Source organism: Crassostrea angulata, chromosome 2, assembly GCF_025612915.1.
Source record: "Crassostrea angulata isolate pt1a10 chromosome 2, ASM2561291v2, whole genome shotgun sequence".
In the NCBI taxonomy this organism is placed as follows: Eukaryota; Metazoa; Mollusca; class Bivalvia; order Ostreida; family Ostreidae; genus Magallana; species Magallana angulata.
In genome coordinates, this window is record NC_069112.1 from 26,416,385 (window position 1) to 26,439,190 (window position 22,806).

The 22,806-nt window shown below is 33.5% G+C and overlaps 2 protein-coding genes across 2 annotated transcripts; one reads left to right on the forward strand and one right to left on the reverse strand.

The window, feature by feature from the left end:
- Positions 1–2,203: 2,203 nt before the first annotated feature.
- Positions 2,204–3,010, forward strand: LOC128174090 (uncharacterized protein DDB_G0271670-like; the record flags this gene model as incomplete). Its single annotated transcript, XM_052839726.1, has 1 exon — positions 2,204–3,010. A coding segment is annotated over exon 1 (807 nt), but the record flags the coding sequence as incomplete, so codon positions are not given.
- Positions 3,011–3,087: 77 nt separating this feature from the next.
- Positions 3,088–15,852, reverse strand: LOC128174091 (glutamic acid-rich protein-like). Its single transcript, XM_052839727.1, has 3 exons — positions 15,743–15,852; positions 3,398–3,592; positions 3,088–3,337 (listed from the first exon to the last, which is right to left on the reverse strand). The coding sequence occupies exons 1-3, from the start codon at positions 15,850–15,852 to the stop codon at positions 3,088–3,090; spliced, it is 555 nt and encodes a 184-aa protein (XP_052695687.1).
- Positions 15,853–22,806: the final 6,954 nt, after the last annotated feature.

The window sequence follows — 22,806 nt, forward strand, 5'->3', positions numbered from 1 at the left end:
AAATCATCCTTAGGCAAGGGGGATTCAAAGTTGTTAAACATAAGAGCCACACCCGTTTTCAAGGGAAGATAATTAGATTTCGAGAAATTTTCAAAAATCTTCTCCTCAAGAACCAAAAAGCCAGGGAAGCTGACACTTGTGTGGAAGCATTCTCAGGCAGTGTAGATTCAAAGTTGTGAAAATCATGACCCCTGGATGTAGGGTGGGGCCACAATGGGGGGTCGAAGTTTTACATAGGAATATATAGAGTAAATCTTTGAAAATCTTCTTCTCAGAAACTAATCAGCCAGGGAAGTAGAAACTTGTGTGGAAACATCCTCAAGTAGTGTAGATTCAAAGTTATGAAAATCATGACCCCCGGGGAAGGGTGGGGCCACAATGGGGGGGGGGTCGAAGTTTTACATAGGAATATATTGAGTAAATCTTTAAAAAATCTTCTTCTCAGAAACTAATCAGCCAGGAAAGCTGAAACTTGTGTGTGGAAGCATTCTCAGGCAGTGTAGATTCAAAGTTGTGAAAATCATGACCCCCGAGGGTAGGGTGAGGCCACAATGGGGGGGGGGGGGGTCGAAGTTTTACATAGGGATATATAGAGTAAATCTTTAAAAATCTTCTTCTTAGAAACTAATCAGTCAGGAAAGCTTAAACTTGTGTGGAAGCATCCTCAGGTAGTGTAGATTCAAAGTTGTGAAAATCATGATCCATGGGGGTAGGGTGAGGCCACATCGGGGGGGGGGGGGGTGTTAACGTTTTACATAGGAATATATAGAGTAAATCTTTTAAAATCTTCTTCTCAGAAACCAATCAGCCAGATGATTCTTTATGATTGTTAAGACTTTGGCTCTAGGACAATTCTTCGGCCTCACAAGAAGGTTCCGAGTTTGATGTAGCTTTATATCGATCTTTTTGAGAACTGCAATACTCAACATGTGATATAACTATAAAACCATCCTGTTAGAAAAGGGACTAATGATTATAAACATAAGAATATTAGGGGTGAAAAATGGATTTTATTTATACAGGATCTACATGTATTATTGTACATTGTCCAGATTGTTTGTATTATGAGTCCATTAAGCTGATTTTATCATACCTATTGTTCCTCAGGTGAGCGATGTGGCCCATGGGCCTCTTGTTTTCATTTATTTTGTCCATTAATGTTTAAAGCTGAAGTTTATTTATGGATTGGTTTTTGAATCAGCAAATTATATAAGGTTGCTTGGTGGTCAGCAAGTCACACATCAGATTTACCAATGCTTTAAATTCGATTTATCAAGCTGTTTACGGATATTAAGTTAAGAAAAAAAATCCATAAATTTTAGTTTTTGAATTCAAGCACTTTTTATCTCATTAGACATGATTCTCCTTTTAAATGAGATCAATTCTGTCTAGAAATGGCCACATTCATTCAACCCTTTTAAGTATCATTTTAAAAAAAGCAACCTTTAAATGTTGCATTTTGAAGCACTGAAACATTAGAGTTAACAAAATTATAAAAAATAAACAGTAAGAACTTTGTATACCTTAAAAACGTTTTATTCTAATGAATGCCGATTTCTTTTCAAGTTTAAATTGCTACCAAACATTTGTTTAAAACATCCCGCTCAGATCATTGCCTGGTTGAGAAACAAACATTGTGTTGAAAAGATTGTGAAATACTTTAAATGTTGAATTGCTAAGCTATATTTTCATATTGATATTGTTCTTGCAGTGCGCTTCATTATGATTTTTTTTTTCAGCCTCAACTACTGGATCACTTTCAACATCATCATTCTTGACATTGTTGTCCTCTATTTCAACGCCTTCATCGTTGTCTTCACAACCACAATTCACATCTTCATCTTCTTCTTCTTCTTCTTCTTCTTCTTCTTCTTCTTCTTCTTCTTCTTCTTCTATAACCCACTATTTATCGTCGTTAGCTCCCTCCTCCTCCTCCTCCTCCTCGTTGTCGTCGATTTCGACGCCCTCCTCGTCGTCATTACAACCACAACTCCCATCATCATCATCATCATCATCTTCAGAAATGACCCAGTCTTCATCAACTTCAGCACAAATATCCTCCTTCTCCCCTTCCTCCACACCACAACCTCTAGTATCACTTTCGTTACCATCATCATTGTCATCGTTGTCCTCGACCTTAACGCCCTACTTGTCGTCATTAGAACCACAACTCCCATCATCATCATCTGCTTCTTCTTCTTCAATGAACCACATTTCAACATCGTTACCCTCCTCCTCCTCCTCCTCCTCCTCCTCCTCCTCCTCGTTGTCGTCGATTTCGACGCCCTCCTCGTCGTCATTACAACCACAACTCCCATCATCATCATCATCTTCAGAAATGACCCAGTCTTCATCATCTTCAGCACAAATATCCTCCTTCTCCCTTTCCTCCACACCACAACCTCTAGTATCACTTTCGTTACCATCATCATTGTCATCGTTGTCCTCGACCTTAACGCCCTACTTGTCGTCATTAGAACCACAACTCCCATCATCATCATCTGCTTCTTCTTCTTCAATGAACCACATTTCAACATCGTTAACCTCCTCCTCCTCCTCCTCCTCCTCGTTGTCGTCGATTTCGACGCCCTCCTCGTCGTCATTACAACCACAACTCCCATCATCATCATCATCATCATCATCATCTTCAGAAATGACCCAGTCTTCATCACCTTTAGCACAAATATCCTCCTTCTCCCCTTCCTCCACACCACAACCTCTAGTATCACTTTCGTTACCATCATCATTGTCATCGTTGTCCTCGACCTTACCGCCCTACTTGTCGTCATTAGAACCACAACTCCCATCATCATCATCTGCTTCTTCTTCAATGAACCACATTTCAACATCTTTAACCTCCTCCTCCTCCTCCTCCTCCTCCTCCTCGTTGTCGTCGATTTCGACGCCCTCCTCGTCGTCATTACAACCACAACTCCCATCATCATCATCCTCATCATCTTCAGAAATGACCCAGTCTTCATCATCTTCAGCACAAATATCCTCCTTCTCCCCTTGCTCCACACCACAACCTCTAGTATCACTTTCGTTACCATCATCATTGTCATCGTTGTCCTCGACCTTAACGCCCTACTTGTCGTCATTAGAACCACAACTCCCATCATCATCATCTGCTTCTTCTTCTTCAATGAACCACATTTCAACATCGTTAACCTCCTCCTCTTCCTCCTCGTTGTCGTCGATTTCGACGCCCCCCTCGTCGTCATTACAACCACAACTCCCATCATCATCATCATCATCATCATCTTCAGAAATGACCCAGTCTTCATCATCTTCAGCACAAATATCCTCCTTCTCCCCTTCCTCCACACCACAACCTCTAGTATCACTTTCGTTACCATCATCATTGTCATCGTTGTCCTCGACCTTAACGCCCTACTTGTCGTCATTAGAACCACAACTCCCATCATCATCATCTGCTTCTTCTTCTTCAATGAACCACATTTCAACATCGTTAACCTCCTCCTCCTCCTCCTCCTCCTCCTCGTGGTCATCACAAGCATCACTACCACTCCTATCATCATCATATTCTTCTTCTTCTTTGATGGATATTACTTCATTTTCATCGCCTCCTCTAAGTCAAATAAGTTCGACTGCATCTAGCTTAGAAAACTCAACAGAGACAGAGGCAGTCCTGGTCACAAACGGAACCGTAGAGTGTTTTTGTGTTTGCCGCCCTCAAAACAACACATTACAGGAAACCATGGATATAAGGAAAAAAGCATTATCGGTTGAAAAAGAAAAGCTTTCGTCTGTTGTTCGAAAACAAATTAGCGCCATTGACAGTCGGCAGTCATCGACGGTTGTTGGATCCGTTGGTGCCGCCATGATAAGTTTAGTTTTTGGATTGTTAATATTTCCTGACGCAATCTCTATGATGTATTTTCTTTACGAAGTACTGAACAAAGTAAACGTTCATAAAGAAAGAAAAACTTTTCACTGCGAAATGAAATCTGTCTAATGGTATGGTCAAAAGAAGACTGTTGCTCTGATTCAATTGTCATAGCATGAACATACTACTGATGAACCCGAACATTTTGTTTTGTTTGTTAATGACTTATCAAATCTTTATATATCTTTCTGTGTGTTAAGCTTTATGTTGTTTATACAGTGTGCAAAATTTATGAACCTCGCTGCATCAAATAGTATTGTTTAACCTTGGATGTATAGCAGGGTTTTAATGTTTCAAGTCTTACTGTATAAAAAATTCCAAATGCCTACGTGCACAAACTGTAAGGTTGAATTTTACCAATTGTGAAATGTTTTGGTAACGATTTCCTGTCTAAAGATAACACAAGATTGTACAGCCTTTTAACCGTTTTGTTTGATAACTGTGTGAATTTGTCATTTTCAACTAACAGTTCAACTTCAGCCAGTCAATGACTTGTAATTAATGTTCAATGTTGTGTTTTTGTCTACTATTGCACCACTTGCTTTTTGAAATTTAAGTATGAAGCAAACAATTTCTAAATTTAATCTGAATTGTAGTAAATGTGGGTGGAAAAAGCGGGCAATATCAGTTAAAATTTCTGGTACTTCCTGTCTCAGGAAAACTGTTTATTTTTTAAAGTGTAAAATGCATGGAAATATAATTATTTTCAATGTTTTTATATTGTGAAACATGTATTTAGGATAAACATAATATCATAAACAATAAACATAAACAATGAACATCAAGCAAATTTCAACATGTTTAGCTTTTTCAGGATCAGTATTGATATGTTTACCTATTTCAGGATCAGTATTATTCATATCAAATTCACTGCTCTTGATCATTTTTTCTCCATAAGTATCCTTTAGCACAATACATGTCCCCCGCCTGCTTCATTCTTATGTCTGTATTTTACAGATTTTTTTTTATTTATAAAACTCCTAACGTTTAAATCATTCATAAGGATAAACAATTAAACAATCCAACAAAATGACATATGTGTTCCTCTTTTAGAAGCTAATTTTTGGCAAATGTGATTTGTCTTTTCAAATCTGTTTCAGACCGAGGCAAGTGACCGAGTCACACTTTACACATCACACGTTTCTTGGTTCCTTCTTAACATAAATCAAAAGAAACCCACAAAACTAACATTTAGTTTTCTTGTTAATGACATCTTTGTAGATTGCATCTTCTCCTTACTGGAGTGTTAAAAAAACTTTAAAAAAAATTGGTATGGGTCAACTGTGTACTGATTATAAGTAAATAAATGCCAAAAGAATTACTATGTATCCCAATTTGTGGAATTAAAAGACAATTGTTCAGGTTAATATCAATTTGACAATAGGCGTTTGCGAGTTAATAAAATTTACGACATAAATTCTAGCAATAGTGAGTATGGCTTAGTTTATAAAAGTGTATCTGTGTAAATTTCCTAAATTGTTATGTAAACACAATAAAAGGAATCACAGTCTTATTTCTTGTGTCGACTTGTTTGTTTTTAATGATATTTTAACTGTTATTTGCAAATCCTTTAAAACATTGATGGAAAAAGACAAGTTGTTTATGAAAATGAATTGTTTATGAATTCAAATCAAATCGATATTTATGCTTGATGTGCACTAACTAAAAATAATAATAAAATATTAATCAAATTCTTATTGAAATCTTTCTCAAACTTGACATTCATAATTAATTGAATGCAATGCTATTTATTGCTGATATGTCATGGGAGTTCCTAAAAATTCCTCAAGATTTATTCACATATAGAAGATAAGTCTCTTATCAAATTAATATTATAAGCAGAAATGTCATGAGCAGCATTCTTTGCTTAAATCATTTTGTGAACAAGTTCCTCTACCTTTTTGTTGTTATAATCATTTTGTGAATACGTTTCTATACCATTTTGTAGTGTTTTTGTTAAATTCAATTACATAAAATTGTCTAGCCAAACATTGGAGTTATTTGCCTGAAGATTATACATTATAGGAAATTTTTAACTGACAACTGTTACGTCCTTTTGTTAGACATTGAAGTAGTCCGACTGACGCCATGTTCTTTGAAAGGGAACAAAGACATATACAAAAGAGATTGTTTTCTTTGCGTCAAAGAACCCCCCCCACCCCCATATTAAACGGGCATGGTGACGATTTTGGTCAAATTTTATTTTTCTGTTTTTATTATTTACTTTGCTTTAGGGATGTATTTTTAATGATCGAATGAAATTTGGGTGCCAGTCAATGAGTTATAAGCGAGATACAGGGCTCACAATTCTTCGTCATGTAAACATGGCTCGTGCCCTGTTTTTGTTTACATAGGTTCAATATACCAGTAAAAATCTTTTTCAAGCTGTTATACCAACGATCAACGCATTTGTCTAAAACTGGTATTTTCACTTCAGCATTCAAAATGTAAACAAAAGCTTAGTTTACATAGCAAAAACGTTTAAGCTCTGTTACTCGCTTATACCTCAACAAATGACACTCAAATTGTGGTTGCCTTACTGAAGCATTGTAAACATTAAAATCGAAAAAATAATATTTTACCAAAATCGTGACCATGCCTCTGTAAGAAATCATGACCAAATGTAAATGAAGCTAATTTAACAGAAAGTTTTGTATTGAAAATATTCAATTATGAATACACTAATGTAGTGAAATACTTTAGTGCAGATCAAAATCAATAGTTCATTTTCTAACATTTTAAATTACTATAATTTTGATGTCATAGAAAACTTTCTCTATGAAATTCATCAGTGCGATTTATATGAAGCTTTCTTATGTCCCCGCCATGACTTGACCGGTGCCTGTAACGTCAATCCGTCCTTCCGTCATTATTCACTTTCCGATTATTATCTCAACAACAATTGATCACATTCAACTCGTGTTTCATCTATAGATGTTTCATAGAAATATGCAGTTACATAATAGCGCATTATTTAATATCTGCGATCGTTCTACTTAAGATTACTATTAATGTCATCACCCGACAATTTGATTCGTTGTTCAAATTCCTATATACATGTTTTGTTATGTTGAATTGTCAAACCTGAATCTGGAATACGGCGTTCAGCCCCGGCCAGTCGTCCGACTCACCCAGTGTCTGAGTTCGGAGGCCAATACTGGCCATATCCGTCTCGTAACAAACAAGTTTGTTTAATTGTTAATTCATAAAACTGTTGCTATCGTTAAGAATATTCTAATAAATTCGGAGTCTTGCATCTATTCGTTTTAATTTCTATGGAATTGTATGTTGTTAAATCTTTGGGAATGCAGCATCTCTATCCTTCGTTTTATTATTTTACGGCCCAAAACACACCTTAAACTTATCTTGTGTACACCTACGCAAACATTCCTCATCCCATTCTTTCTGCACACGACGGATGGAATTCCAGACAAATTCCCTAGCACCGTACAAATCCACTTGCGTAGCTGACTTCCCCCCTATGGAGATTGCTACGCTTAAATCAAAAGTTTACCGAATTCGATATTTTTAACAAGCATCGCATTGACAGATGAAGTCAATAAGAGTTGTTAGTAAACCAGTTCGAATCATCAACTGGTACCAATTAGCATGGAAGTATAATTCATTCTATTGTTACCTGGGCCAATCAGCAATAAAAAAATGTTTGATTAAAACTTATTGAAAATCTGCTTGAGAATAAAAAAAGGCACAGTGTAAACATTTTGGTCTGAATGTTGGTGACAACAGATGTTTTATTGTTCTCTTGACTTCATGTTTTCAAAAAAATATCACAAGATGAACAATGGACGAAGCGTATCGTTTCTTTTTTTCCAATATATGATAAATACACTCTGAATGGATTTTTCTGTGGAGCAGCTTGTTATAGTTTTATTTAAAAAAAATCAATTAGTTAGTTATAGAAATAATTAGTTTCGAAATGTTTTCTTTACAACAGTGGTTTGATGCTTCTGTTCTTAATGGTAAGGTTTTTTCATGAAATCTCTTTTAAAACACAGACTAAGACATTTTTGACATTTTGTTAATATGCCGGCAAATTCAGACTTGTTTTTATTTTCTACGTACAAAATCCCTTTAGAGATGAACAAAGAGATGAACATGAAAACTCATTCTTTTCTGCCATTAATAAATAACAGGTTTCCTCTATATTTTTTCATAGGAACGAAATTGAATTCAACTATTGACATAATTATATAATTTCTTGGGTAATTTAGATGGTAATTTAAATAAGTTTATTGTTTGGTTTTCTATATATCAAAACACATATATTTTTTTCATGATCATTTTTTTTCATATATTCGATCAGTAAATAATCCCTTGGCAGTAGTCTCTTTTTTAATTTTTTTTTAACAAAGGGCGAAAGCCCATTTAAATGCATGTTCTTCCAGGTAGCTTAAAGTTGACTAATAGAAGCTCAAAGAACATGCAATCTTTAAACCATTATAATGCCACCGTTAGGTAACGTTTAAATCATTTTTAAGTGCCATTTGCACTCACTTAAAGTTGTCTTTAAACTGTCTTTCAGTACATTTTATGTCAATTTTGATCAAACTTAAGAGTTCCATGTTAACTAATTGTAAATAAAATTAATGCATATTTCTATATGGGGTAGAAGAACCCCATTTAGAAATAAATTTGCTTGTCCGGGAAGGGAACACATACCACGAGCGAAATGGGGATCTATGCTTAGCTTTTACCCCCCTCTCTCTCTCTCTCTCTCTCTCTCCATTTGAGACTAACATGTAGTAGGGATAACGATTTTGCAGTCAGTCTTTGCTATTTTTTAACAATACCTACTCGAAAACATTCACAAGTTAAAATTCTTCAACATGGTTTTCAATTAATCTTTTTTATTGGATCGGTCTCAAATACTTCGAGTAAATCCGAATACATTTAATTCAAACTAGAGGTTGTGAAAGAACACCCTTTTGCATCTATATAATATAAATTATAAACCATGTCATTGTTGATTATAAAAAATCATCCAGTTGTTATCTTATAAGATAAATAAAACAAAGTGATTAAATAATATTTGTTTCAATTTAATAATAAGTTTATACAAAGCATCATCTTAATTAGTTGTAGTTATTTCGAGGTTCACTTCTAGATTTGATAGGCTAATGTACAATATTCATGTACATGCATTTGAGCTAGACGCAATAGCCTTTGTTTAATTGCGTGGGATATCGGTGATTTGTTTGTCTAGACATAGTTTCAATCTTGTATATTTCTTTTTAAAGTCTATTGTTTACTCACCTTGATAAACACAGAAGATACGAGATAAAAACTAAACAGGTTGTTTTGTGGCCGATGCAAATAACGCTTCCTAAAATTTTAAGGTCTTTTTATTCATATATACGATAAAATAATTAAGTCCATTGATTTTTTAAAATCAATTTTAATATATTAATTTCTTCACTCAGGTCTGGGTTCCTAATTAACAAATCTATAAATTAAAGACATGTAAGAGGATTTTTCGAAAATTATTGAAACTCTTATCCCCTGGTTAAAAAGGATATATTTCACCAAAAAGTATACAAAAATACAATGCATTGCTGTAAATAGATTAATATCAAAGACATCATTTGATCATTCCTAGTAAACAGACAAACTTGCTTATGTCAGGTTACCCACAGCAACCGAAAACTCATCGCAATGTCATTCCAACGCCCTTTCTTGCTCCCATGTTTTTAACCCCTTACACGCGAACGAAAAAACAGGATTTTTTTTAAAATTGTCCATCTTTTATTTCATTTTAAGATACAAACATTTACAATTTCTCTATATTATTGATTTTCTGTGAAAAATGAAATTGAAAGATTCCTACCAAAAAGTCAACTTTTTGTTAGATTAGAGTCATTCTGTACGTATCTTAGACCTGTTGAATTATGGGTATGAATAACTCGATTTTTTCACAGAAAATCAAGACTCATTTCTGACTTTCTTACAAGTCTCGGTCAAAATCACAAACACAACATGACAAACCCTTCTTGTTTAGTACATTCACGGATCACGGTCAAATTTACCTCCTTGTGCTTTTCTGTCCGTTTTGCTCCTTAAAAAGAACTTAAAAGTTGAAATAGCTTTCCTTTATAATGTCGGAGGAAAAATTAACATGCTCTTGAATCTGATTCTGCGATAGAGTTTTCCCTGAATATGCCTTAATAGACTCCTACTCATCGTGGGTATCCGACGATGACTCTAACTCAACTTTCAATCGCTTTGTTTACAAATTTCCAACCGCTCTGCTACTTCGATAGAAGTGGTACTATTCCGCCAAGCTTCAATCTCATAATAAAAAGATGTTGTCCTGTCAAAAAAAGTGTCATATTTATTTATCATGATAATGAAATACTTGCAATATTGTTGAACTATTTTTGTACGTCATCTCAATCAAAGCGGCTTGTTAAAGTATTTAGGTCACCAAAAAAGAAAGTATGGAGCATTGTTATGGTCATTGAAACAAGTGTATATATCGGGATATAAATACGGGTTGGTACCAATCAAATTTTCCATAAAGCCGGAGACAAGTTTATGTACAAAAATCACACATAGATGATTAATCAAGTGATATTTAATGTGTCATACAAGGGTTGCATTATATGTGCATGAACAATGACAATAACAAACTGTCAACATTCATAAAACGAAATATTAATTCGAAGCCGAGCAACAAGGACCTCTAAAAAGATAAAGGTAGGATCAGGTGTCTAGGAGGAGTGAGCATCCTCTGCTGAATGGTCACACCCGCCGTGTGCTCTTTGTTGTAATCGAAAAAAAAAACCCGGAAAAGTCAGTAGACAATTAGATGATAAATTATGGTCTAACAATTAGTATGAAAAATCAGTCAGCTTGCAGCCAAGTTGAAGATTGTATTTGCTGACAAGGTCGTTATATCGACCATAGAACTTACAAAAAGAAGTCTTCAAACGAGACTGTTGATAATCCTTTTTTATTAATTTGTTTGTCAGAATCGTGCATGCGATTTGGAAATGTAAAGATTACATGTATTATCCCATGACTTAAGCATTACAAAACAGTGATTATTTAATTTAAGTAAGTGTTCGGGAATATTAATCAATTGATATCGTTACTAGTTGAATTTTAGAATAGACGAATATGCTATATTGTATATACTCTAGCTTGTTCTGTTGCTTGTATTAGCAAAAATGCATTTTCATGGAAAATGAAAACACTCACATTTTTATTTTGGGAATCGGAATTTGATTGGTTCTCCTTCTGTTTTATAGTGTATCACTTTTTTTTTTTACGTCGGTTTATTATTATGTGTTCTTTTAATGATGCATTATAACCCACACAATGTGCGAAGTTTAATTTTCTCCCAACATTTTGTATAATTTGCAAAACATGACTTTTCCTTAAAATGTGCTCATAGTGTAATACAGTAAACCAATTTAACAGGCACATTATATCATCAATTTTCAGATGTTACATGGTTTCTTACCGATATTGTTGGTCTTCTTGCTCTTTTCGGCACAAGGTAATATTCTAATAAAAGAAATGTTTCAATTCCAAATAGAAAAAAACCCAGTTTATATTGGTTTGTCATGAAAAAAATTCTTGGAAATATTCCGTACATATCCCATAGCATACATGTACATGTAGCATACATGTAGCACAACATACAATATCATTTAACAATCTATTACAGTTTCTTATAGCAAGCAAATCAAATAGCACTGCTTAAAAATCTCATATAATATCATTAAAATCACATTTCTTAGCATAAAACATGAAATTGTAAAATATATATATCTAATGATTATACTATCAAATTGCAAAATGAACATGATAGATTGTTTAAGGGTACTGTATATCGTACAAAACCACGATTTTTTGTTTTCAGATAATATTTGTAGTCAGGACCCACCCTGCGCAAACATCTCATTTCTTGATCATGGAATGCATACAAGAGGTAAAATCACTTTCAAGTCTTTCCCAGAAAATGAAACGGATACATGTAGAACGGAATGTGAAAACGAATACTTGTGTCGAGTTTTTATGTTTCACAACGATACGTGCAGTCTAAGTGCAAGTGACTTAAACCCACTGACTTTACCATTTGCAAAATGCCAGGAACGTTGTTTAAATGACGGTGCTTGCGCTGGGTTTACCTATTTTACTGACGGCGAGAAATGTTCACTGAGTAACAGCAAAGAATCACTGTACTCTGACTGTGCCTCCTGTGGTTTCTACGAGAAAACATGCCAGTCAAGTGCGTATCAAACTCTCTTAACCATGATTGTTAGTTTTGGTACTCTAATTATTTTCTAGTCAACATATTAATCTGATATTATAAGCAAATGCAATGTGTAGTGAAAATGTGCGATAACTAAAAGAAATATAAGCGTGTAGTTTATTATTCATCCTGTTTTCCCGATTGCAATTAGTTCCTTTTTTACATTTTCAATAATACTTATGTAGAATGACATGAATATACATTTTTTAAAGCTGAACACCGCTCGTAAATAGGAAACTCGAGGCTACTGTGTAGTATTTCTTTCGTGGTCTTTAGATTTTGTGCATTTATTTCTTGTTTGATATACATATTCTGTTTGAAAATAATGTATTCACCTGTTTTTTTATATAAGCATTTTCTTGGTAAAAGAAAATGCGTAAAAATTGCGACTGGGAAACACAGCGAAGTAAGATTGTGCGTCCATACAGATGATACCTCTACAGCAAAGTAACTCCTAAGAGGTTTGCGGCTTATATATAGGGCTTGAAGAGATATAAGCGATGAACCAGAAATATGGCGGACAGACCCTTTTTTTGAGCAGTGTTTAGTAATAATAAATAAAATGACATGTTAGATATACATAAACAACATGTTTGGTATTGTTTGTGGGTGTTTTTATTGTATTTCCATTAAACCAAAAAAAAAAAGAAAAAAAAAAAAAAAAAAAAAAAAAAAAACCACAGTTTAACTTGTTCCATTAAGCAGTATGAAACAAATTTATAAACGCGTTATATTGCGAAATTCTATCATAAACAGATACAATCGTAGGAAAATAATCAAAGTAAATACATGTTTTGGTTTAGGCGAAGAGGAAAACAAAATATAATTTAAATGACTGCATTCGTTTTTAATTAAGAAAGTATAAACTACTAATTTACTATAACAGGATACATGTATGTTTGCCTATCAATGCGCACTAAATGACGTTTGCAATTGAACTTGCAATTTGTTTTTCATGTAGGCAGTATATAAATCTCATAATGAAATTTAACTACTTCAAATAAGACAAACAAAAGTAGATAAGCATCAAGTGCAAACGTTTTGTGCATTTACATTTTTATTGAAACAGTATTGCTTTTTAAGTATTTTGTTGCGTAAATCGTTAAGGTTGAAATAATATTTGATATATTGAGAACTTTTTAAACAGATTCCACTAATCCACAGCCACAAAGCTGCGACAACATGACATTTTACGATCAAGGTCAAAATACAAAAGCCAAGTCCTTTTACAACACTTTTCCTGGACACAACGCATCCACCTGCCAAACAAGATGTGAAACTGACAACCTTTGTAGAGCCTTAAAAATTGCGGACGGAACGTGCAAATTAAGTGCCAGTGATTTGAACCCTAGTAATGTTACCCTTGAAAAATGTCATAAGGACTGCATGTATGACGTAACATGTTTTGGTTATGAATATGATGGTCTCAGGCAAGAATGTTCATTAAGTAACGTTAGAATCTATGGCGAAGACCTTGCTTGTAATTCGTGCCACTTCTACGAAAAAGCATGCCAATCTGGTAGGCAATTTATCATTTTGATACTCAGGTATTAGCTGGTATGTGTATGCTTTGTATCAGCTCTTTCCATAACGAGTAAAATGAAGACAAAGATACACCTTATTTGATTTATTATGAGATCCGTAACATCAGGAATTAGTATTTCTATTGGAAGATCTTTTATTCTAAATATTTAAAATGAGAACTGTTGTAACTACGGGGAATCATTTTCGTGTAGGAATTTAATTTTTAAAGGCAAATACCTCGCATAAAAGATCAGATACATCATTAACACAATTGGTTATACACACATTAAACAATGGTCTGTCATATTTAAATTTTCCTATAAATGTTCCTTTGGCAAATACAATGCCATCTCGGCACTGACATAATTATCCGACACAGTGTGTGTACACATTTTGTGTAATAGATATTTGAAAAAAAATCGAAGTCTGTAACATGATGCAATTTTTGTTTGAAGTATTAGAAAATTAATGTGTTCTGTTCATTATTGTAGACTTCTCTGAAATACACTGTGTTGGTGCCACACCATTGTTTCATCATAGAACTTACTACAGGAACGAACTCATTATTAATGAAACCACGACACCGTCTTTTCTTCACTGCAACGACATGTGTTTACAAGAGATGCAGTGTAGAGATTTTCAATATAATTCTACATCAGAGTTATGTCGTATGAACGCCGCCGACTTTCGATTTTCGTTGGTTGGTTCCCTGACAAATTGTGAATTTCTATGTGCAGTGGACGCCCAGTGCTTGGGCTACTTTTTCAAAGCGGATGAAAAGAAATGTCGGCTAAGCAACTCAAATGTTAGCGAATACACTCCATGGTGTGAATATTGTATGTTCTCTACAAAACAGTGTTCAATTGGCAAGTACATTTGTAGAACAATATATTTTGCTAAACATTTCCTGTTTGTCACTGTGAAAACTAAAACGTTGTTTTGCATTTTACGTGTGCATGAAACAAATTTTGTAATACGTTTAGCATCTTCTGATTTTTTTATTATTTTATTAGGGACATATATTAATTAATCAGTTGATAATTTAATATTTTTCTTTTGTTTTTATTATGATAAACAAATAGTATGCTGATTATATCATCTTATATGTGAACCAATTGACGAGTGACATATTTTTATTGGTAGATATAACGCTGGACCAAACCGCGACCAAACAAAATAGCACCATTGATCATTCTGTTTGTTATACATATCAAACGTTGCAAACAACCGAGGATTCTTACAATCTAGATACAACAGTTTTTAGCTGGACAGAGTGTGAAGATCAATGTTCAAAAAACAATACTTGTAAAAGTTATAGTTTCAACTCAGGTGGCAGTAACACATGTCTTTTAAGTTCATCAACACAGTCAGTGCCGTCTGGTTCCTCTACATCTTTTTTCGTATTGAAATTCCCTTGTGAGATAAGTATGTTTTATTTAATACCAAATTTATATCAGTACAAATATATTGAATATTGTGAGTAACGTAGTAAAGTATATCCTTTTGATTTATTTGTAAAATATTTATTTTTAGGTTCAGATTTAGTGACGGAATCCATATCGATGACAACATCTTATCAAACTGATTCAGGGTCATCAGCGAGTTTTTCTTCGTCACACCAGACATTTCTAACAACAATGGCCTCCTCCTCCTCCTCCTCCATAGCGACAACAACAGCTGTAAAATCAGTATCCACAGCAACGAATCCATTCCAATTAACATCAGAGACTACTTCAGTACTTTCAACCACGATAGAAGTATCAACACAACATTCCTCCTCCTCCTCCTCCTCCTCCTCCTCATTTCATTCAACATTTCCAATATCGTCATCGTCACTTTCGGCAATTTCTTATTTATCATCATCTCTACCTATATCATATTCTAGGGATTCAAGCAAAGGAAACGACACCGAGACGGTCCAAATCACAAACGGATCCGTACAATGCGTTTGCATTTGTCGCGAAAATAACTTCACAGTACAAGAAACAATTATGATAAGGAAACAAGCTTTATCTATAGCGAAGGTAGACCTTGCGTCCTCTTTACGGAAACAAACTAGTGCCCCGGATAATAGGCCTTCATCCACAGCAATCGGATCTGTTGGAGCAGCGATGATAAGCTGCTTCGTGGTGATAGTCATGCTGTCAGATATGATATCTGCTATGTGTTACTTTCACAACGTAACGAAGAAGTGTAAGGCTAAAAATGGCACATCATCTCACAATGAATCGACGAAAGTCTAAAAAAAAAAGGCAAGGCATTTAATCTAAATGATAGATTGTAGTCTTTTGTTAAAAGTTTTGACATTGTTGTAACTGCTGATATATCGTCGAATCTGAGAGCAAAACAAATCTTATATTTGCTTCAAAGTACCAATTTTGATATAAAACTCACAAATGAAATATAATAGTTTCTCTAAAGATATGTATGCAGCACACATTTGGACGATTTTCAATAAAAATGCACATTTCTGTGAAAGAAGTGCAGTTTAAAAGATCAAAGTAAAATTACAAAGATAATTTCATCCACATATTATTATTTTTCACTCGGAAATATTCACAAGATTGAAAACTGGTTTTGTACGGAAATTTATAAATCGGGAATGTTGACATCTTCCTTTAATTGAAGGTTACTTGGAATACCTCGCACAGTTTATCAACGTAATCATCCAGGTCTGTTGCAATACAACATCCCCGTAGACATCACATTTTTGAGCTGTGTATTGGAACCATATAAGCAAGAGGGGATATTTCAAAAGAAAAATCTCCGACTTTTTTTAAATTTTGAATGAGCATCGTTTGAATTTGAACCCTAAGGTATTTCTATGATGGCATATTTCTACCATCCACATAATTTTTGGTCAAATAAAGTCAAGATAGCTATCTCGTCATTATTTCTTGAATTCAAATAGATTTTCTTTATAACTGTTGTGTAATTTAAAAAAAAAAAAACTTTCTATGATGATTACGTTGAGAAAATAAAATAATATTCATTTACAATATAATGATCAACTGCGCAATTAAATCAAAACGTGAGGATCGAGTGAGTTACCTTTAGAAAAGCTTTTAATTTCACAGTCGAGCTATGCTGACAGAAATGGAGCACTTCGCTATAAATTCTTACGACACGATTTATTTTCATATTCGATAAATATAACTTTTGTTATTATAATAAATCAATGAATTAAAATCATTTTACATATTAAAAAAATATTTACATCAATAAAGTATAATAGCAGTCTGTGATCTGATTGAAGTCTCAAGTAGAGTCATGTTCTTAAAAAAATACTGACGAAATGTGGTATCCATACGCACTCAGTTGGTGATTTGGTGAAAGTAATTGTAAATATTTATAAATGTTACTAACGTGTGTAAATTGTTATACATGTCACAACCAATATGAGACAGCGACGATGTAAAACAAATTGATTTTTTTTGTTAAAAGTAGCAATTCGTTTCAAAATAATTGCGTTTGACAATTCTTGTCATGAATTTTCTTTGTAAATAAATCTGTATTTATATACACGTTTAACTTTGTAAAAATTGAGAACTGATATTGAAAATTACCACCTTTATTTAGCAGTAAATTGCAGTCAATTTGCATATGATGTTGCTTGATTGATAAGCGTTGATAGTTCATATCGTACATTTATGTGTGTATATCTATGATAAGTCGTTGTGTCGATTACTTAAGGTACATGTCTTTGAGAGTTTCAATTAAACAACTGTATGCATTGATACTGTTGTCAAATGTATAAAACGTTTGCTTGACTTTAAATAAACTTAGTAGTTTTTTTTCTTATGGTTTTTTCTTACTTTTAAATAAAGGTCATTAAAGATCGATATTTATATCAAGCATTGCAAGAACACGTTAACGCTGAAAAATGCTCGTAAACGGGCATTGTCATAGGAACAGATAAACCCTTAAACTTTGCAACACCTGATTGCAGACCTGAAACTCGTTTGTGGTATTAATGTTGTGGTCTTAGACGTTGTGCATTTCTTCATCGTTGTTTTGGGCATATTATGTTCGTAAAAAATGCATTGACATGTTTGTTTCATGTTAGTATTCTCTGAGGCTGGCGAAGGTGTCTAACATTTGATAATTTCATTGCAATCGAATAATACAGCGAGGCATGATTGTACGTTTACTAAGGTGATAAATTTTCATCGAAATACATGTACTTTACTATCAAGACGTCTGAGGTTTATAATCCTTCTGTCAAAGTCTTTAAGGTAGTCCATCCATAACTAAGGTGAATTTTACAATTTTGATTGATCTATACTACATCAAATACATATTTTGAAGCTATCATGAGGCTGACATAAACCAAACTTAAGTATATGTATGTAGTCAATTAAATGAATTTTTTGCACTTAAAACTTTTTTTAAAGAGTTGTCTGCTCTTTAAAAAAAAATTCATTTTCTAAAAACATGTATCGTAAACTATAAATTATTTTAGCATATTCGAAGACGAAGAAAGCTTTTGCAACTTTTTACCAAGAGAAATGTGAGAAAATTACTTGCACTAAAGAAATATATTTAAAAATGCATTTTTGGCATAGACTTCAATGTTAACTTCAACATATGATAATTTTATCAAAATTATTCATTTTTTAAGATTTCAAAGGTGAAACTTTATCATCTAATAAACTCCTTAAAATCACCATAAGCTTTTAGTGATCAAACGTGCAATCTCTTAGATATGAAATGTGGTAGTTATGGATGGACTACCTTAAATTCAAGAAAAACATTAATATCAGGTTGCAGAGATATTGGCGATAAAAAAAAATGGCGGACATTGGGTATAATTTCGCCATATGTTAATCAATTTGGACTCAATTCTGTTGTGTCCCATCAGAAACAATTAGAATGCATTAACGGAAAAAAATTTACTCCAGTAACATATATACTACTTCCAAAAGCAGTTACATTACCTTGCGAACATTTATTATTTAGCTTTGAAAAAGGTTAGCTTCTATAACAACTTATGTAAAATTCAAAAAAAAAAATATGGAGGAGTTTGATTTAACCGCAAAAGCACCAATTGGTCAATTGACTAGAAAATTGATATATATTATTAACAAATATAGTTTGTTTATGGCTCCATTAAGCACTTACCTTTACAAAATATAATTTATTTCACTTTCATAAATTCAAAACTGACATAAATTCCCAAGGGTATCTCAATAAAGACGTCATCATTGTCTGCCCCGTTTCTTTTCACCATCAAAACACTCAAAAATGCAACAGCAATGAAATAGAATGGAATACAATGCACAAGGGACGTATACATGTGTTTCAACACGTCTAGAAAAATCTAGATGAGAAGAGTAGATGTTATAGAGCAAAGAAGCGATATCTTTAGAAGCAAGAAAGACAATTATTGTACTGCGAAAGAACAAATCAGCGACCAAAGGAGTAAAATCTCTTGCTACCGAATCAATGGCAAAGTACATTTAAATGAAACGCTGATTTCTCTTTAAGATATTTCATTTTTTTTTCTGATCCTGAAAAAAAATTTTGTTCCGACCTTTCTCTTTTTTATTTAAATATTAATTGTTATATTCAAATCTGTCCATTCCAAGAAAGGATAAGAAAGAAAAAAACAGATGAAACTAGATAATCCTAAACGAATGATTTTATTGTTCTGTGTGCCTCAGATCTGACTTACAGCAAAACTTTATAACAAACGTGATGACTTCAATTAGTTTATCGATAACTTTCCTGAGTAATGTGCATTGTAGCAATATACATTCATCAGCTGCATATTGGGTTTTTGTCTCTCAGTTAATTGCTTTTCGTATGAACAGGCAAGCTTTTAACAAACAAGTTGATAAAACAAGACTATCAACAGTCTCGATTGAAGTCAGCTATTTGTATGTTTTATTATCGACACAACGCATTTATCAGCAAAAACAATCATCCGCTGGGTCGCATGCAGACTGACGTTTATCATATTAATTGCCAGACCAACATTTATCTCCAAATTTCCTTGGATCTCACTAAAGCTTGTGGAGTACTCAAAACGTGTTTCAAAAATCAAGACACTGTAAATTACGAGTCAAATTTCGGTCATTTTTGGCATAGCACCACGGTTGAAATATTAGTAATAAAAATTAGCTTGATGAATCTGTAGGTTTAGCTAGGGTTTTTTTTTCCAACGCACACTGGCTCTTTTTTCTACGGACTTTTACGTTTCTTCTGATTACAAAAAAGAATACGACCGGTCAGCATAGGATGTCCACTTCTACATGGCTCCTGTTCCTTCCCTTTATCTCTTTTAGAGGTCCGTGTTTGCTCTGCTCCTGTTTTGTAATTTTTGTATTTTTGATTTGGACTTTTGATTACTTTTGAACACCACATGGCATGAAATCGTAATTTTTTAAAACTTTAATCAATAACTTAGTGCAAATTTGTCCTAAACTTGAAATGTATTTTAAATCACCTGTAATGAGATTTATTGAGAGTTTTATTTTCCTGGGATATAAAAAAAATCAAAATGTTTTTCACAAGTAGAAAAAGGTATACTTTATCTACGGAAATGTAATAAGGTGGCACGGGACAGTGTTTTTGATACAATTCATTGTTGCCAAGGGATGCATGTCTTCGGAACTCTGTAACTAGAATTTCATAATTTCCCATTCAGCACAAATACCTTTAATTCACTCTTTATAAGGCCAATCAACAATTTCTGAAAAAAATTAATAGTCAAAACCTGAAAAATTCTCTACATACTGGTTTATATGAGATTTTGACCCCTTCACATTTTGCTAATTTTTCATGATTTTTCAGCTATTTAGACATCCCCCAGCTAATTCCCTGCAGAGGGTTGACCTTCCGTACAGCGTGGATGTTGCACTATCACATGTCAGAAGCTTACCAGTGTATAGTTTACAATATCCCATCCACCTACTTTTCGTGATATTTTATCTCCCGTCTGTAACTTGCAATTTCACTGTGTAAAGTCAACACAACAGTCATAGCCGCAGGTTTTGCATTTTACTTCTGATTCTCATGTACCTAACATCTGGGGCCTACATATTGCATATAAATTTCAACAAGAGACACACCTCTAACTAATGATAATCATTAAAAATCATTTTATGAATTTAGGCAACACTCATACGCCTTCAAGTACAGCAACTCTCAATTTTACAAAAAATATTGACGGGTACTTTATCCGAAACTGTCTCTTGCTACCTAGGCAGCAATATCACTACTTGTGGAATGTAGAAATATTATTTGGTAAATGCTAATATTATTCCGTGTTTTTATCTCCTTTTGTTTTTTTTTATTTTATGAATAACTTTCACGTGGAATTTTCTTACTTAAAATTGGTGGTCTTTTCCATAAAAGAATACACTTTGCGTGAAACTGAACTATCAAATATGTATCTAAAGATATTTGATTTCGTCGGAAACGGAAGACCTTAAGAATTGTCTCAAAATTTTGGTCCCTTTAAGAAAATGACGATTTTTACACAAAGGTTTCAAAAACTACGACATGACGTCAGATTTACAAGTGCTAGGCGATCTTTAGATAGTTTACTTTTATCGGCGTTGGATTTGTTTGAACAAAGGACATTAGTTTTTTACCGAAAATATTATATATCATAACCACCTAGTTGTATGACCTAACTGTAGATCATTGAAGAATATGTGTGTGTGTTTCTATTACAAAATGCTATTAACTTTACTTAAACATCAAGAGGTTTTTTGATAATGCTTTTCTATGTATTTAGTTGACATTTAAAAAAAACCATACATGTAAAAGTACATCCGCTGTATTACACATACACACAAAACTAGTGTTTATCTTATGGATTTTGCTGCACTTCAACAATCAAAGGTTTTCAATGTTCGTTATTTTAACAAGCATTGCATTGACAAGGTAGGTCAATATGTGTTGTTTTTTAACCAATTTGAGTCAATGATTAACACCAATTAGCATAAACATACACAACCTTATTTTGTTTTAAATGCAAATAAGCAAGAATACAGTTTATGCACATCAGTTTATCTTTAAGATTAGCCATAAAGATTGTTCAATCAATAACATCCATAGGAATGACTTATTAGGCAGGTCTGGTTGGATTTCCTTTATAAGTTAGAAAATACCCGATCAAATGTATTCAGAAAAAAGATTGTCAGGTAAAAAAAATACAAAAATAGTTAACGACAATGGCACGGTGACTGTGAACCAACACTTGAGATTTTTTTCAATCTTATGTATAATTTTGGATAAGACAAACAATATATTATGTTTATTAAACGACGAAGAAAAGTTCGACCTGGGAACACCACAGAGCTAGAAGCATCGACAGACATATAGTTGTTTTCTTTTTTTAAATGACCTTATTCACCTTTGAATAAGTGAAAATTGCCAGTTATTATTTTTTTTTCTTATCCAATGGAAGACGCACTCCATTTACACTGAATCTACCATAAATGACAATGCTGGTAGTCGGCGCCTGTAATGTTATCTATTTTTTCGGGACTCCAATTGTTTTACATAGGAGAAAAACTAGCAAGATTGTTGCATCAGCTTAACAAATTTTAGGGTCCAACTAAGATCAAGTTATCAGATAAGATACATGTATGAACCATACCCGAGGCGTTGAAGACAATATCCATGACTCATTATTGAACTGTTTTAAATTATCCAAATATTTCACAGCTTCTACTCGCTTCCTTAGGTATAATGGTAATGACCTTTCCATGTAAACCCTAGCAAATAGTCATCAGATGGATAACACTGTAATATGTATGATACAAAAGACATCTTAACTGTCAGTCTTTGCCATTAAACATTTCAGCCTAAACTTTTGAACTAAATAAAACAAGTCAACCGATCAGTGAAAAAAAAAATCACATCGAGATCGAGGGTCGCCATAATGATTATTAGATGTATATAAACTTCCACTTCGCTTTACGAGACTAGCGAAGGTGCTTAGAGGAATTCAGAGGCAAGTTAACTGACAATACTAATAACTAACTTCATGAATAACTCAATTATACTAATATTTTCATCAGACTCTGTGTAGTTTAATCAGTACAATTTAGAGCGATTTTTTGTGCCTTAAATTGCACTT

What these genes read in the sequence shown, in the direction of transcription:
- LOC128174091 (XM_052839727.1), bottom strand. Translation starts at nt 15,852, where the DNA reads ATGACTATCACCACGAAGCAGCTTATCATCGCTGCTCCAACAGATCCG. An exon ending in TTCCGTAAAGAGGACGCAAG is followed by an intron (nt 3,593 to 15,742) that starts GTCTACCTTCGC and finishes TATTTGACTTAG; the next exon opens with AGGAGGCGATGAAAATGAAG. An exon ending in TGTGGTTCTAATGACGACAA is followed by an intron (nt 3,338 to 3,397) that starts GTAGGGCGTTAA and finishes AAGTGATACTAG; the next exon opens with AGGTTGTGGTGTGGAGGAAG.